This window comes from Sarcophilus harrisii, chromosome 2 (assembly GCF_902635505.1).
Source record: "Sarcophilus harrisii chromosome 2, mSarHar1.11, whole genome shotgun sequence".
Lineage (NCBI taxonomy): Eukaryota > Metazoa > Chordata > Mammalia > Dasyuromorphia > Dasyuridae > Sarcophilus > Sarcophilus harrisii.
Window position 1 is genome coordinate 506,344,021 of NC_045427.1, and position 13,889 is coordinate 506,357,909.

General features: G+C 33.4%; 1 protein-coding gene across 2 annotated transcripts in view; it reads left to right on the forward strand.

Moving 5' to 3' along the window:
* Window positions 1–13,889, forward strand: part of UNC13C (unc-13 homolog C) — a 668,923-nt gene that overhangs the window by 329,970 nt on the left and 325,064 nt on the right. For both annotated transcript variants that reach the window (XM_031955232.1, XM_031955234.1), the window contains 2 exons: window positions 3,261–3,376; window positions 5,538–5,701. In XM_031955232.1, the coding sequence (XP_031811092.1) occupies window positions 3,261–3,376; window positions 5,538–5,701 (280 nt within the window). The remainder of the gene's footprint in view (window positions 1–3,260; window positions 3,377–5,537; window positions 5,702–13,889) is intronic.

A 13,889-nucleotide genomic window follows, 5' to 3' on the forward strand; every position in this document is an offset into this window, starting at 1 on the left:
TATTTTTTTGTGTGTAAATATTTTCAATGTGCCTGTGATATTTGACAAGTTATTGTTGTTGTTGCTGTTTTCCCTGTCCTTTTTCCAGTAATAGAATGCTTTTTATCCCCTAATCTTTTTTTTATTAATACTACTCATTTTCTCTGTACTTTGAAGGCCAGTTTGCCAAACAAGAATAAATTTCAGCTCAAGCAATGTCCAATTATCTGAAATTACTGAAATCTGAATCATTGAGGTTAAACTGTTAAAATATTTCACTATGTAACAGAACTGTTTGTAATTAACTGCATTCTAATTTGGCAGTGATTTAAAATGGGAACTTCCTCAATTGTTATTTTGATAAATTACCCATATATAGAACAAGCTACGATATGTAGAATTTTTTGAATGCTTTTAACACCAGATTCTCATAGTTAGAGTTCTTTTCTGTAACTGGAAAATACAAAGTTTCACTAAAGAGAATACTTTTATTTCCCCACTAACACACTTTCACCTTTTTTTTGTTTGTTTTTTGTTTTTAAGAGTGACCTCTTTAAAAAGAAGAATATCTGACTAAATGGCACAGTGAATAGAGTGCTGAATACTGGAAGACCTGAGTTCCAATCCATACTATGACATTTACTAGCTGTGTGGCTCTCTAATCCCCTACCTCAATTTACTCCTAGTACTTAACAGGGTTATGTATAACAATATTTGTAAAGTGCTTTGAAAACCTTAAAGTGCTATAAATGCTAGTTATCATCAAAAATGTGACTGCTATTATTTATTCTTATTACAATAGATAAAATCCCTTGGAACACTGCATTCACACAAATACTTTATCCTTAATCTGTATTCTTTTTTCCTTTTAATTCAGCACCCATGCCAATATACTTAATAGAAGTCCTAAAAACACACTAACAAACAAAAACAAACAGAAAATTTTAAAACAGTCCTTTAAAGATAGAATTTACTTCTATAAAAGATGGAAGATGAGATGGATAGAAAGAAGACTGGAATAATGATGATTGAAATCAAAGAACTGTGAAAACAGCTCTGAGGCTCTGAGAGGAGAATCTAGTGACTAATATATCTCAAATCGTTTGATTTGTTTTTTGCTTCAAAATTCCCAGAAGACACTTCAGATCCAGGCTGGAGAAAGAGTAAAATAAAACAAAAGGCTTTCTTTTTAGCAATTGAGATCTTTCAAGCTATTGACACACCTAAAGGGAAGTGTCAGTGAAATGTAATTTCGTTTTTTAAAGTTCAGAGTAATAAAAATAGGTAGTAAGAATTAAGCAGAATCTCAAGATAGATGGTTGGGGACTCCCTCCAAGTGTAGATTTCAGAGTCTTCTTGGTTACTTATAGTCTTAGAGAATTATCTAGGACATGTAGAGGTTAAGTAAATTGCTTAGGGTTACTCAATTAGTATTTAAGAAGATAGGATTTGACTTGTAGGCCAGTTCTCTCTTCATTACTTCTCATGACAAAGAAATATTTTAATGTATTAAAAAACTATTCTTTTTGAAAACTAGTCTTCCCAGTTAGTACCAATAACAACTCCACCTAAACTGATCGTGTTATTTAAATTTTCACTGCATGGTTTTATTGCTGGAATCAGTTACCACATTTTTACATAATTATAACTTCAAATACTATGAATTCTAATGTGCACAATTACTTCAGGGAATTCATAATTTCCTCTAATTGGGATATATGGGAGGAAATAGGTCTAGGCCAAGATGGAGAAAGTCAATGAAGTCAATCCACCATTGACTCTTTGCCATTGTGTGTGTGTGTGTGTGTGTGTGTGTGTGAGAGAGAGAGAGAGAGAGAGAGAGAGAGAGAGAAAGAGAGAGAGAGAGAGAGAGAGAGAGCCAGTGAGCACACAATATGTGGCAACTTCAATTAATTTTTATTTAAAAACCAAGGCTTTTTGGAGATATTATGATATAGAAGAAGGCATGCTGAATCTATAATCTGAGAATCCCTATTTCAGGCTCTTCTACCAAACTACTAGTTACATGACATCTAGCAAATTATTTTAACCTCTCTGGGTTTAATGTGGATGACTAATAGCTTCCTTTCATTTTTAAATTTGTGATTGTAATTAACCAATTATTTGATTGAATTGAGTATTGCAGAATTCCACAATTTTAACCTAGTTGTCTTCTTTGCAAATCTAGTCTGTATATTTGAATAAAATTCTGAAACCTGACAAAGATGCTGTAAAAGTTCAGTTATTGGGGGATGATTATTAATTATGTCTATCATTCATTCTCTTTTTTTATTGATCTCCCCTCTGTCTTTTTAACTTAAATTCTAAACGTTTATGTTTAAATGAGTCCTATCTTCCAATCACCTGGAAACAGTGGCCAAGGAGAGAGACAGATAGAGACAAAGAAAGACAGAGACAGAGAGGCCGAGAAGAGAGAGAAGTCCCAGTTATTCATTTCATGTGTTGAAGATTTAGAGCAAAATGAAACTTCTATTTTGTCCATAAACATCAATAATTTTACTTTCATTGGCCCCAATAGTATGGATGACTTCCTTACTATCCAAGTTATCACATTTGTCAGGAATCCTAAACATGATAAATATACATATGTCTGTGGAAGTGCCTATATTGCTTAAAAAAAGAAGCAACTTAGGTTAAGATGTATTAATGATAGCATTACTTCATTGGTTAAAGCATGTATGATTTCACCAGTAAAGAACCCATATGAGAACTTCTCCACATCCCAGTGTGGAGAATACTGTGAATACAAAATAAATCCATTACCTGTTGGCCCATCTTACTCTGCATGATAAGTAGGGAATTTAGAGATTGACCTGAACTGAGTAAGAGTCTTTTGTTTGCTGGGAGATTATGAGTATGAAGTTCTATAGGTACTATGATATGTTGATTAGGATTTTTGAGCCTTTTTTCTTCTTTTCTCTTTTTAATTTTTTGTTATAAGATATGGCTCTCTGGCTAGAGAAAGGGAAAGTATATATTTGAAAATGAAAGTGAAGTGATGTAACAACAAAATATATAATTTTTAGAAGCCTTTAGAGATTGAAAGGGACCTTAGACATCATCCTACTACAATACATAGAAACAGGAATTTCATCTTAAAATTTGACTTATATGATTAATGATTAGTCAATGAACATGTCTGATGGAGTTAGAAATATTCACTTTTAATATCTGCTGCTTGCTTTGAGCTTATGAGCTCTTGTGACATAGAATTATGGTACTGTTGAAAATGACTAACCAATTTCTTTTCCTTTCATCAGAGAAACGGACAGATAAATCAGCTGTATCTGGTGCCATTAGGTTGAAAATCAATGTTGAAATAAAAGGGGAGGAGAAGGTTGCACCATATCATATACAGTACACATGTTTGCATGAGGTAAGTAAATCAAATAATTATAATAATCAAGTTTTGATAAACCTAACTCAATTAAATATCATATGTGAACCTTCCGACAACTGTATTTATTAAGCATCCACACTGTTGTATAGAATATGGTGGTAGGTAATGCTGTTGGGCACTACATATAAAGAATTTGCTTTATCCTAATAAAGCTTATAAGTACCACCTTCTCCTGGAGTCTTTTGGTGGCCAACCAAGGCCTAAGTATTCCTAAATTTTTCAAATTACTTTTTTATTTACTTACATATGAATTGTTTTTACCAACATAATATAGCCCCATTGATGGCAAGAGTGTTGGTCTTTTTTCTCTCTATCATTTGTGCCTACTATGGTGATTGCCAACAATAAGGTTCTCAATAAATACTAGATGTATGAATGAATGACTCTTGCAGTGTAAGGGAAATTTAACTAATACAAGAGACAACTTTTAATGGATCAATATTTTTAATTTTTTATGGAAAGAAAAGGATTGTAAGAAAGACTTAAATTCATTTATTGTATAGTACTGCTAATATGGAAATTCCTTCTACCAATACAGATCAGCAACTCTTCTGTCATTTATGATATTGAAGACTTGCCTAGGACACTAGGAACACCTAAAACACTAGCAATTTACTCATAGGGACACAGGTCAGTAACAGAGATAGAACCAAGTATTCTTGACAAATGGTCCTCTATTCATCATGCAATTTCTCATGAAACTAATTATTAAAGTGAAAAATAATAAAACATATTTACATATTTGGAAGCCTTCATGGAATTGATGAATCTTTAATAGTATTTTGAAGAAAAAAAATACGTGGTATAACTGATGTTAGATGCAAGAGGAGCCAGTTGATGAAAGACCTTGAAGCACAAAATTTATAGTTTGGATCCATTTCAGAAGTCTATTGTGAGACCTGTATAGAACAAGAATAATAAAATATTCATAAATTTTTAGGGTTTGATTTCACAACTTAATAGTCGCTTCGTGCCTTTCACCTGGAACCTTAATTGTTGGAAAAGCTGCCTTTAATGTGCTTTTTTTCATTCTCTCTGAAAGTCTGAAATGATTCACAAATATAAAGTTTAAGCCCATTACTAAACATTGATTAATCATTTTCTGTGTACCAGGCACTGTGATTTTACATTTACTCCAAGCTTTTTTTTTTTCTCAATTGGGGCATTACTACCACATTTGAGAGACATTTACCAGCTCTCTTAGTATCTCAAAGGAGGTCCATTTATATATACTGGAACTTCTCTTCATTTTGCAGTAGGGGCAAAACTATAGATGGAATAAACCAGTTTTTAATATATTGGAGCATATCTAAACCATGGTGCCTTCTGTTCCAGAATGAATCATTTTTTAAATTCTCCCAAAGGTCTTTTACTTGCATAAGAAAAAAGTAAATTCTGGAACCAAAATATAGGAAGAGAAGATGCAGACTAACTGGAACTACTTATATAGATTTTATTTCCTATTCCTTCATGCTGGTCCCAGAACCAGAAGAGGATGTAATATTAGATCGTGGTCTCTGACTGAGACTGAGTTTACATTACAATCCTTGAGTGTTCTGGAATATAGTGGAGTCCTTGACTAAGTGATTAGTAAAAGTCTAGGATATATAATTTTAATCTTGCCTGAACTATTTTGCCCCCACTGTGTAGTATTTACATAACTATATTCTGCATCAGTATAGTCATAAAGGCCAAATTATTCCCTAGGCTCAGGAATTGACCAGGAGCCCAAAAAAAGCCAGACCAGTGAATCAGCTTATACTTAACAATGCAGAAGTGTATACTTTGTTAGTATTTCTCAGAAATAGCCAATTTTACCTGTAGTAGCTTTCTTATGCTTCTGGAGATGTTTTTCTTCCAGGGAAGAAATCAAAATTGTTTTTTAATAACCATTTAAGTAGGTCCATGTAGAGGGTTAGAATTGAAAGCAGGAATGGTTCTGAGGGAAAGGAATGGGTGGATAAAGAATGTGCTATATTCTTGCTGCTATTTCCCCAGGAGACTTAGAAGCCAGGCACTTTGTAAGAAATTTTTAGAAGCAAAGATAATATGAGTGGATTTCACTGTGAGTTATATTTAAACAGCTCTGTCCTCCATTGAGGAATCCCTGAACAATTCAAAACCCTCTTATCTTTAGAACCTGTTCCATTACTTGACTGAAGTTAAATTTAATGGTGGAGTGAAAATCCCAGAAGTCAAAGGAGATGAAGCTTGGAAGGTTTTCTTTGATGATGCGTCCCAAGAAATCGTAGATGAATTTGCAATGCGTTATGGAATTGAGTCTATTTATCAAGCAATGACGTGAGTATAGCATGTTCTTTGGGGTCTTTTTTTTTTAAACTGTCAGAATCTAAAAGAAAGAGAGAAAAGTTTTGCATCTCTTTTGCCCCTTTTCTAATGAAATTCTGATCTGAGTTGATAATGTCATACCAACCACAATTTGAAAAAAAAAAAAATAGAGATACAGAGTCTGGTAGTCTCATCTAGCTAGTTCTCATTCTTCATTTCTTCCACCCTTCCTTGTGGTTCCCATTGTTACAGAATGGAGACCTTTTTGCCTTTTTTGAAGCTATAATAGAATATCTTTAAATTATCACTGGTAGTTTATATTTGATGGCTTAGTTATTGTTACTTCAGCTTATTTTTAAGGTTTTGAAATTGCAGAAATCTTTGTAAAACACTGTTTTAATCTGAAAGTATGTTTTAATTTCAAAATGTAATATTCCTCTGATGACTGATTCCTCTATCTGAATGCTGGGAGGTTCCATAGGGCTGCACAGTTAGTCCAGCTTTAAGTCATTGGCATCAAAACCTTGAAGATTCCCAGAATTCATATAGCTGCCATTAAAAAAAAAACAAATTTTAAATTTTAGAGGGTAGCTAGATGGTGCAGTGGATAGAGTACCAGTCCTACAGTCAGGAGAGCCTGAGTTCAAATCTGACCTCAAACCCTTAACATTTCTTAGCTGTGTGACCCTAGCCAAGTTACTTAATCCCAATTGCCTCAGCAAAATAATAATAATAATAATAACTAATATTAATAATGATAAAATTTACCTATGCTTTTTGCCATAAGATTTTTTTAAGAAAAAAAAGGATAAAATAGTAAAAATCAGTACACTTGGTAATGACTGATACTAGTAGCACTTACGATGTCCCAAAGCTATAAACCTTCACACATTCCCTGTTTTATAAACAGAAGGGGGACATTTCCTATATCTATTCCTTTGAATTGGGATTAGTCATTACATTTCACGTGAGTTCATCTCTCTTTTAGGCTTATTTTCCTTTAAATAATGTAGGCATTATGTTGATTATTTTCCTGTTTCTGTTTTCTTCATTCTATATCTCTTCATCAAGCCTTCCTGTGTTTCTTAAATCTCTTTTGTTATGTAATAAAGTTCCATGATATTAATAATAATTAATCTCATACTTATGTACTTTATACATTGAATATTTTATAATTTTTGTATCCATATTTGGATATACATTATTCCAAATAAAGCTGTTGGGTTAAATGGTGGTATGAGTTAACACTGTAAATTAAGAAGATATATTCATATGAGAAAATCTAGGAAACAGAAGAAACATGATAGGTGAAAATTTGGGTAAAAGTCAAAAGAGGGAGAAACAGGAATAATGTTGACATTTAATTATATTATAGGCCACCTTATTATAAAGAGAAAATGGATGAGAAATTTTAGAATCAGGTCACTCCAGGGAAGTAGTAAAAACAGAGCTTAAATGATTTGCCCAGGGACACACAGCTAGTGAGTGTCTAAGGCTAGATTTGAACTCTTGTTTCCTGACTCCAGCCCCAGTGCTCTATCCAACAATCCAGCTGCCTCAATAGTTTAGTATAGTCCTACAAAAATAATGCTGGGAATGCTAATACTCAAAAAACTGAGATTGGTGAGGGAATCAAAGGACAATGAAAAAATATACTGAGATATATACTGTAAAACAGTGATCTTTACACTGGAACAGTGACTAAACAAATGGACTAATCGGGAGTTAATATCAAAGATATGAAAGAAAATAGTAAGAAAAAGTCTAAATACCTTGATGAATTCAAGATCCCTGGATTAGAAAGCCTATATCTTTGGCTTCTGTCTGGCTGTGATTTTTGAACTATTATCAGTGGCATTTGAAAAATCATGCAAAAATAAAAGAGGTACCACAAGATTGGAGAAGTCAAATATTGTTATGATTTTCAAAAAAGTAAAGCACAGTAATTCAGCAAACTATAAGTAATTGAACTGGACTTTGATTCCTGGGAAAAGTTTAGAATGAATCATTAAAGAAATATTTTGTGAATAGATAGAAAAGTGATTACAAAGTGCTGGAATACACTCATAAAGAAGATTATGCCAACTAACCTAATTTCTTTTTTTAAAAAGAATTGATAAACTCACATATGTGAAGACAACCTTATGAATATAGTCAACCTGGTTTTTTAGCAAAGCTTTTGATAAATTTATTTCTTTTGGAGAAGATAGAGAAATGTGGATTAAATTGCTATCTAGTTAGATGGATTCAGAATTAGTCATTTATGAACAGACTCAAAGAGGAGTGCTCAGTGGTTTAATGTTTGTGTGACCTAACTTCTCCATTATCAAGTCTTTAATCTATAACTTTAGTATTTGAAAGACTTTCAAAGGCTAGTTGTCTTTTCCTACAAAGGATCAAACCCAGAACCATGGGTAGAAATTAACAAGGAGCTTAAAATTTAGGAAGTTGAAAATTTCCCAAATAAATGAAATTTACCCCAAAAGAAGTCTCTTGAGGTAGCTGGTTTCACTTGTTACATCATCTTCAAACTGAAGATGGATAATCATTCATTAGAATTTTTTTATAGTGGAGATTCCTTTTGTTTGTGGTTTAAATAAAATGGTGAAATCTCTTCCATTTCTCAAATTTTGTTATATCATCTCAATATATTCAACCATTTTGCAATCAAAGAACATTCATGTTTTTCTCAGATTTTTGCTACCATCTATTATTCAATTTGTTCTTACCCCTAGATTTTTGCTGTACATTTCCCTTCCATGACTGAAATATCGGCTTTCATACTGTCCTCAGCGCTTTACCTATCACTTTTAATTTAGAATAACTTGGTATATGGTTAGGTGTTTCCTGTTATTGTTAAATTCTGGGTATATTTTTCTAGTTCATGAGATATGCTAATGGTAATGTACTGAGCTCTTGAATTCTGCCTTTCACTATGTCAATTATTGTAGCTCTGCATAAAACAAATGGTAGAACTTGGATGCAATTAAAGTAAAAGAATAACTAATGGTTTAGAGTAAAGTAAACATCTTCCCACTGATATAGCTAAAAACAAAACAAAACAAAACAGATTCAGAAAAGGATCTCAGGGATAACTTTGGCTAAACAGTTTTTTTAAAATCACCTTGGCAGTATTGTTTTTATTTCTATTCTTACTAGTCACAAAGAAGCTTAAAAACAGCCCTGTTTACAGAGAATAAAACAAAAAGTTAAGTTGAAAGGAGGAGACATAGCTTTCAGTTTTGTACAGTATTTTTATCACATTCTCTCCTGTCTTTCTATTTCTGCCTACAAGCAGCGGGGAACACTTAACTGATGTCCGTAGGGTAAAAAGTACAGAGCTGGGTGTTCTCAGACAGGCAGAATTTTGAAAAAATGCATAGTTCTTACCCTCATAGAGATAGCAACCTAGGGGAGAGGCAAGTTCATATGCAAAAATGCCAAGGTAATATCTGTTAACCAGAAAATTCGCAGCTACAGACTATACAGGAGTTAATGCTAACTTGCTGACACTTCTCTTCTTAAACTGTTTCTTTATTTCTATATTTTCATAACCGTGAGAAGAAAGATGCTAATATGAGCAGAAGGCTACTTATAGTTCATCACTTTATCTTCACCGTGATTAAGAGTGATAGATTTGGCCAATAGATTATCAGGTTAAAAATAGAAGGTATACCTTTTTAAATTTTTGAATCATATTTGAACAATAATGAACAATGAATGTAATATGAAAGCCATACCCTCATGCTTTATTCCTGTGTGGAGGTAACTATGGGTTCTTAATGGCTGAGTCCACAGCAGGTGCTACCATATTGGAAAGGTTTTGAGCATTATTCTAGATCTTGACAGAATATATCTTTCTAAGAACTATTCCAGCTAAATGAATACAAAAGAGTTTTCTCACTATTAGTCTAGGAATTAGTGATGTATTCTTTAACCTTGGTAACCCATTAAACAAAGAAAGATACAGAATAATCTACATTATGTCCAGATTACTCCTAATTCTTTAGTGATGTTAGAATAGGATGCTTAGATTCACATACTTTATCCATTGTTTATAGATAACAGATCTGGTACTATCAAGGTGATTTTTTTTGTCTAGTAACAGATAGGTAGAAATGCCACTTGAGGAAGTAAATTAGTACTCTTGAAATTTTTGCTATAGATGAAAAGAGAAAATAAAAATATTTAGGTAAATGGCTTGTAGTTTCTCCTTGGAGAGACATATGGACTAGTTGACATTTTGCTTTTCCTGTGGTTTTAGAAACAACAAGAAATCTCGTTTCATGTGATATGTGATCATATTTCAGTGTAGTGCTCTTATTAAGCATAAGCAAAAAGATTGCTGTATAGGTAATTAGTTTGTGCTCTAAAATCTGTTTTAATATTTAATAATTTAAAAATTTAATAATTAAATTTCTACAAATAACTTGACAAGACTCTCCAAATTAAATCAATGTATTTTAATTCTCACTGAATATAGCAAAAGATCTTTGCTGAGGATTGTGCACTCTATGTAGCTTCTGAGACTAGGATGCAACAAAGTATCTCTACTGCTTATGACCTGAAAATTAATACCAGGAAAACAGAGGTTCTCCACTAGCCAACATCACACCATCCATATGTGGAGCCCGTGGTTACAGCAAAAGGAGAGCCTTTGAATGCTTAGGTTAAGTTCATTTGCTGTGACAGTGTTTTCCAAAGATGTGTACATAAATGGTAAGCTTGATGTGTGCATTGATGATGCATGCATGTATGCCGTAAGCATGAGTATGTATATGCTAGCTCAGTGGGAGGCTCTGAAAGAAAGTGTGGTTAAAAAAAAAAAAAGAGGCTGCCTATCAAACTGAAGATCTACAGAGATTTTGTCCTGCCCTCTGAAACCATCACCGTGATGGTAGAATGCATCCATTTGACTTGTAGTAGAAGGATTCTGAAAATCACCTGGTAAGATAGATATTGGACACTGAGACACTTTCTCAAGTTGGACTACCAGGCATTCAAATTCTAGTAGAGAAAGCACAACTCCAATAGGCTGGCCATGTTGTTTGAATGCCAAACGTATGTTTACCTAAAAGACAATTTTACAGAAAACTGATACAAGGCAAACACTCACGTGGAGGTCAGAATAAGTAATACAATGATGCTTTCAAAGTCTCTGAAGAATAGATTGTGAGACTTGGACAGAATCTCCAGCATGCTGTGCCTGATCAAAGAAAGCTCTGGGCTCTATGAGCAAAGCAGAATTACGGTAGCTGGGATGGGGGCAGAGGGAGAGAATAAGATGTGCAAAGTTAGAAACTCTCTACTCCAAAAGTTCATATGGATCATTTGTGTCTAACCTGTGGCAGAGTCTTTCAAACTTATATTGGTCAGACACACTATTCCTTGACTTCTACATAATGATATCATTTTGGTCCTCTTTAAGAATGAAGGTCAAGTACTAACCAATAGTTATACAGTTGACTATAATTGTAGAGAATACTAGATCCCATTGTGCTGCTGCTGCTTCTTGTTGTCATAGAGATGTGCATTTGTCAAAAGTGCTTGCCCCTGTTATGGAGGACATAAAATACAGAGTCCAAAATGTTTCCAGAATATCTAGGGATGAATATCTAGGAATGAAACTAGATGTTTCTGTTTTCATGTCACATTGTAATAACTGTATCAAGCATAAGATATTTTAGAGTCCTAACAACCCACATAGGAAAACTAAATTTATGAAGGATACATATGGTCCATACTGGGACATTCAATCCCATCAGAAGATGTATCCTGGACATACACTGCAGAAGGAAAATTCACTTGACCCAAAAAAGGAAGAGAAGAGAACAGGCTAGATTGCATTTAGAAAATTGTACACTGCTTTTAATGAAGTTTCTCCCTCGAGCCCTAAAGCCATGTTTTAAATTATCAGTATTCTAAGCGGAACATCACAAAACAACGAAAGATATAATCATAAATATGTAAACTTACTCCACTATCTGTGAGAGACATAATCCTTCTCCCATCTCCCATAAATTATTAGCTCAATTTCTATAGAGTCTTGTCCAAGTTCCAAGTCCAAAATCTCTCTCAGACTCAAGTCTTGGATATCCTGGCATCTCTAGGCTTCCCTTTCAGTCTGACTGACTGCATCACCCTTCCTAGAATACTGTCTCCAAGGTTTTCATGGCTCACATTTCCAATTCTAGGGTTCTGTTGAGGACTATTCCTGCTAACAGTTGAAATTGAGGAAAAACAACACAGAATAGAAATATACACCTTCAGTCTTATTTCTTAGAGCCCAGAAGGTAGAATCTTTCAGCAATTTTAAAGACAAAGCTAGCAATTAAGTAAGCCATCCAATCAAAGAGGTTAATCCCACTTTCTTTCCCCTTGTAAGCAATCTGGATATAGTCCAAAGGCCCCTCATAGGATCTGAGGATGTTCAAAGGCCCTTACCCACGCATTGCTTGGGGCATTGAGAAGGCTCTGACTAATCCAGGGTCATATATGTCAAAGGCAGGGTTTGAAACTGAATCTTTCTGACTAAAAGTGTTCCCCTATGGCAAGCTACTGCTCCTGAGTGAGAAAGTATAAGAGACAGACAGATAGAGAAATTATATATAGTAAGAGCAATATGTCAGCATACATTTGTAAATTGAGTGCATAGAAGTGTCATGAGTCAGCTAAATAAAACCCAATCCAAGTTTAATTTAAAAATTTGTTGTTAAAATGGCCATTTAGTATGCTTTTCTGAAACCTCTTTAGTGGTTGAAATGGGAAGAAGTCCTGCATTCAAGTTCCACTTCTAGTTTTATGATTCTGGACAAGTTTCTTCCCTCCTCATTGCTTTCGGTGGTCTAGTGGTTAGATTTCTCAATATGGAGTCACAAAGATATGAGTTCAAATCAAGCCTCAGACAGCTTACTAGCTGTTTAATCCTTGAAACACCCTGTGTAATATCTGATTTGTTTCAGTTTCCTCAACTGTGAAATGAAGATTTAAAATAGCACCTATTGCTCAAGATTTGGAGCACATAAAATAAATTACAACATTATTTGTATATCATAAAGTGATATAATATTCCCCAAAAAATGTCCATGAAATTTTAAATTTAAAACTACATCAAGATTTCTTAGAACACCCTGGATAAATGGTGAGAAAAGATAGATGATAAGCTTTAGAATATTTTTGTATTTTTGGAGAAAATTTCCTTACTGAGAAGTTATCTTTACTAATAAAATCAGAGGTCCATACTCTTTCTCTCCCCAGCTAAAAAATCTGGCCATATTAATGGACCATAATAAATCAAATGACTTAAATAAGGATTTTTTCCCCTCTTCTGTGGATCTGAAATGGATTCTATTTGCCAATTTAAAAATTAAGATATAAAAAGTTAGTTATTCTTATTCTTCACACCTCATTGTCCTAATATAAATAGGAAATCTGGAATCACTCATATAGATACATTTTTTGTTTATTACATGGGGGCCAGGAGGTTTATTTACCAGGTAATATGAGGGTTTTTGTTTGTTTGTTTGTCTTTTGTTAATTTTCTAATTCTTCAGCTTAGTCCATTGTGATTTTCAGTACACAATATGAAACTCTTCTTTAAAACTTTAGAGTATATTGGCAAGATCGTTAGAATTTTAGAATTCAGTCTTCTGCTTGTTGATAGTTATAGAGTTTTTGATATATTGAAAAAAATGCTCTTCATATGATCTTTGTTCTAATAAAATGACTTTGGAATTATTTCCTGGGAATGACATTCTATATCTTGTCTCTATTCCCTTGTCTAGACTCTCTTCCACAGTTTGTAGTCCATTATCATCTCAATCTCTTAGAATCCGTAATACCCTACAGTACATCACAGTTGCCACTACATAAGTCTTTTTCTGATCCTTCTTCTAGAATATAAGCTCCTTAAAGATAGGAATTGTTTTTGATTTTGTTTTTTTTTACTTTGTCTTTAATACCTATCACAGGAATTTGGACATAGTAGAGGGTTAATAAATGTTTATTGCATTTCACTTAATATTTTAGAGCAAAAGTATCAGACTCAAATAGAAATGAATGGAGAAGGCCTTTAAACTATAAATACGGATCCCGATTAATTCCATATCGACTTTTGTTTAATATTTTCTAATTATTTTTTTAATTTAATACCAATGACATTATTTACCCCATATGCTGCATAGTTCATGTATTTGACACC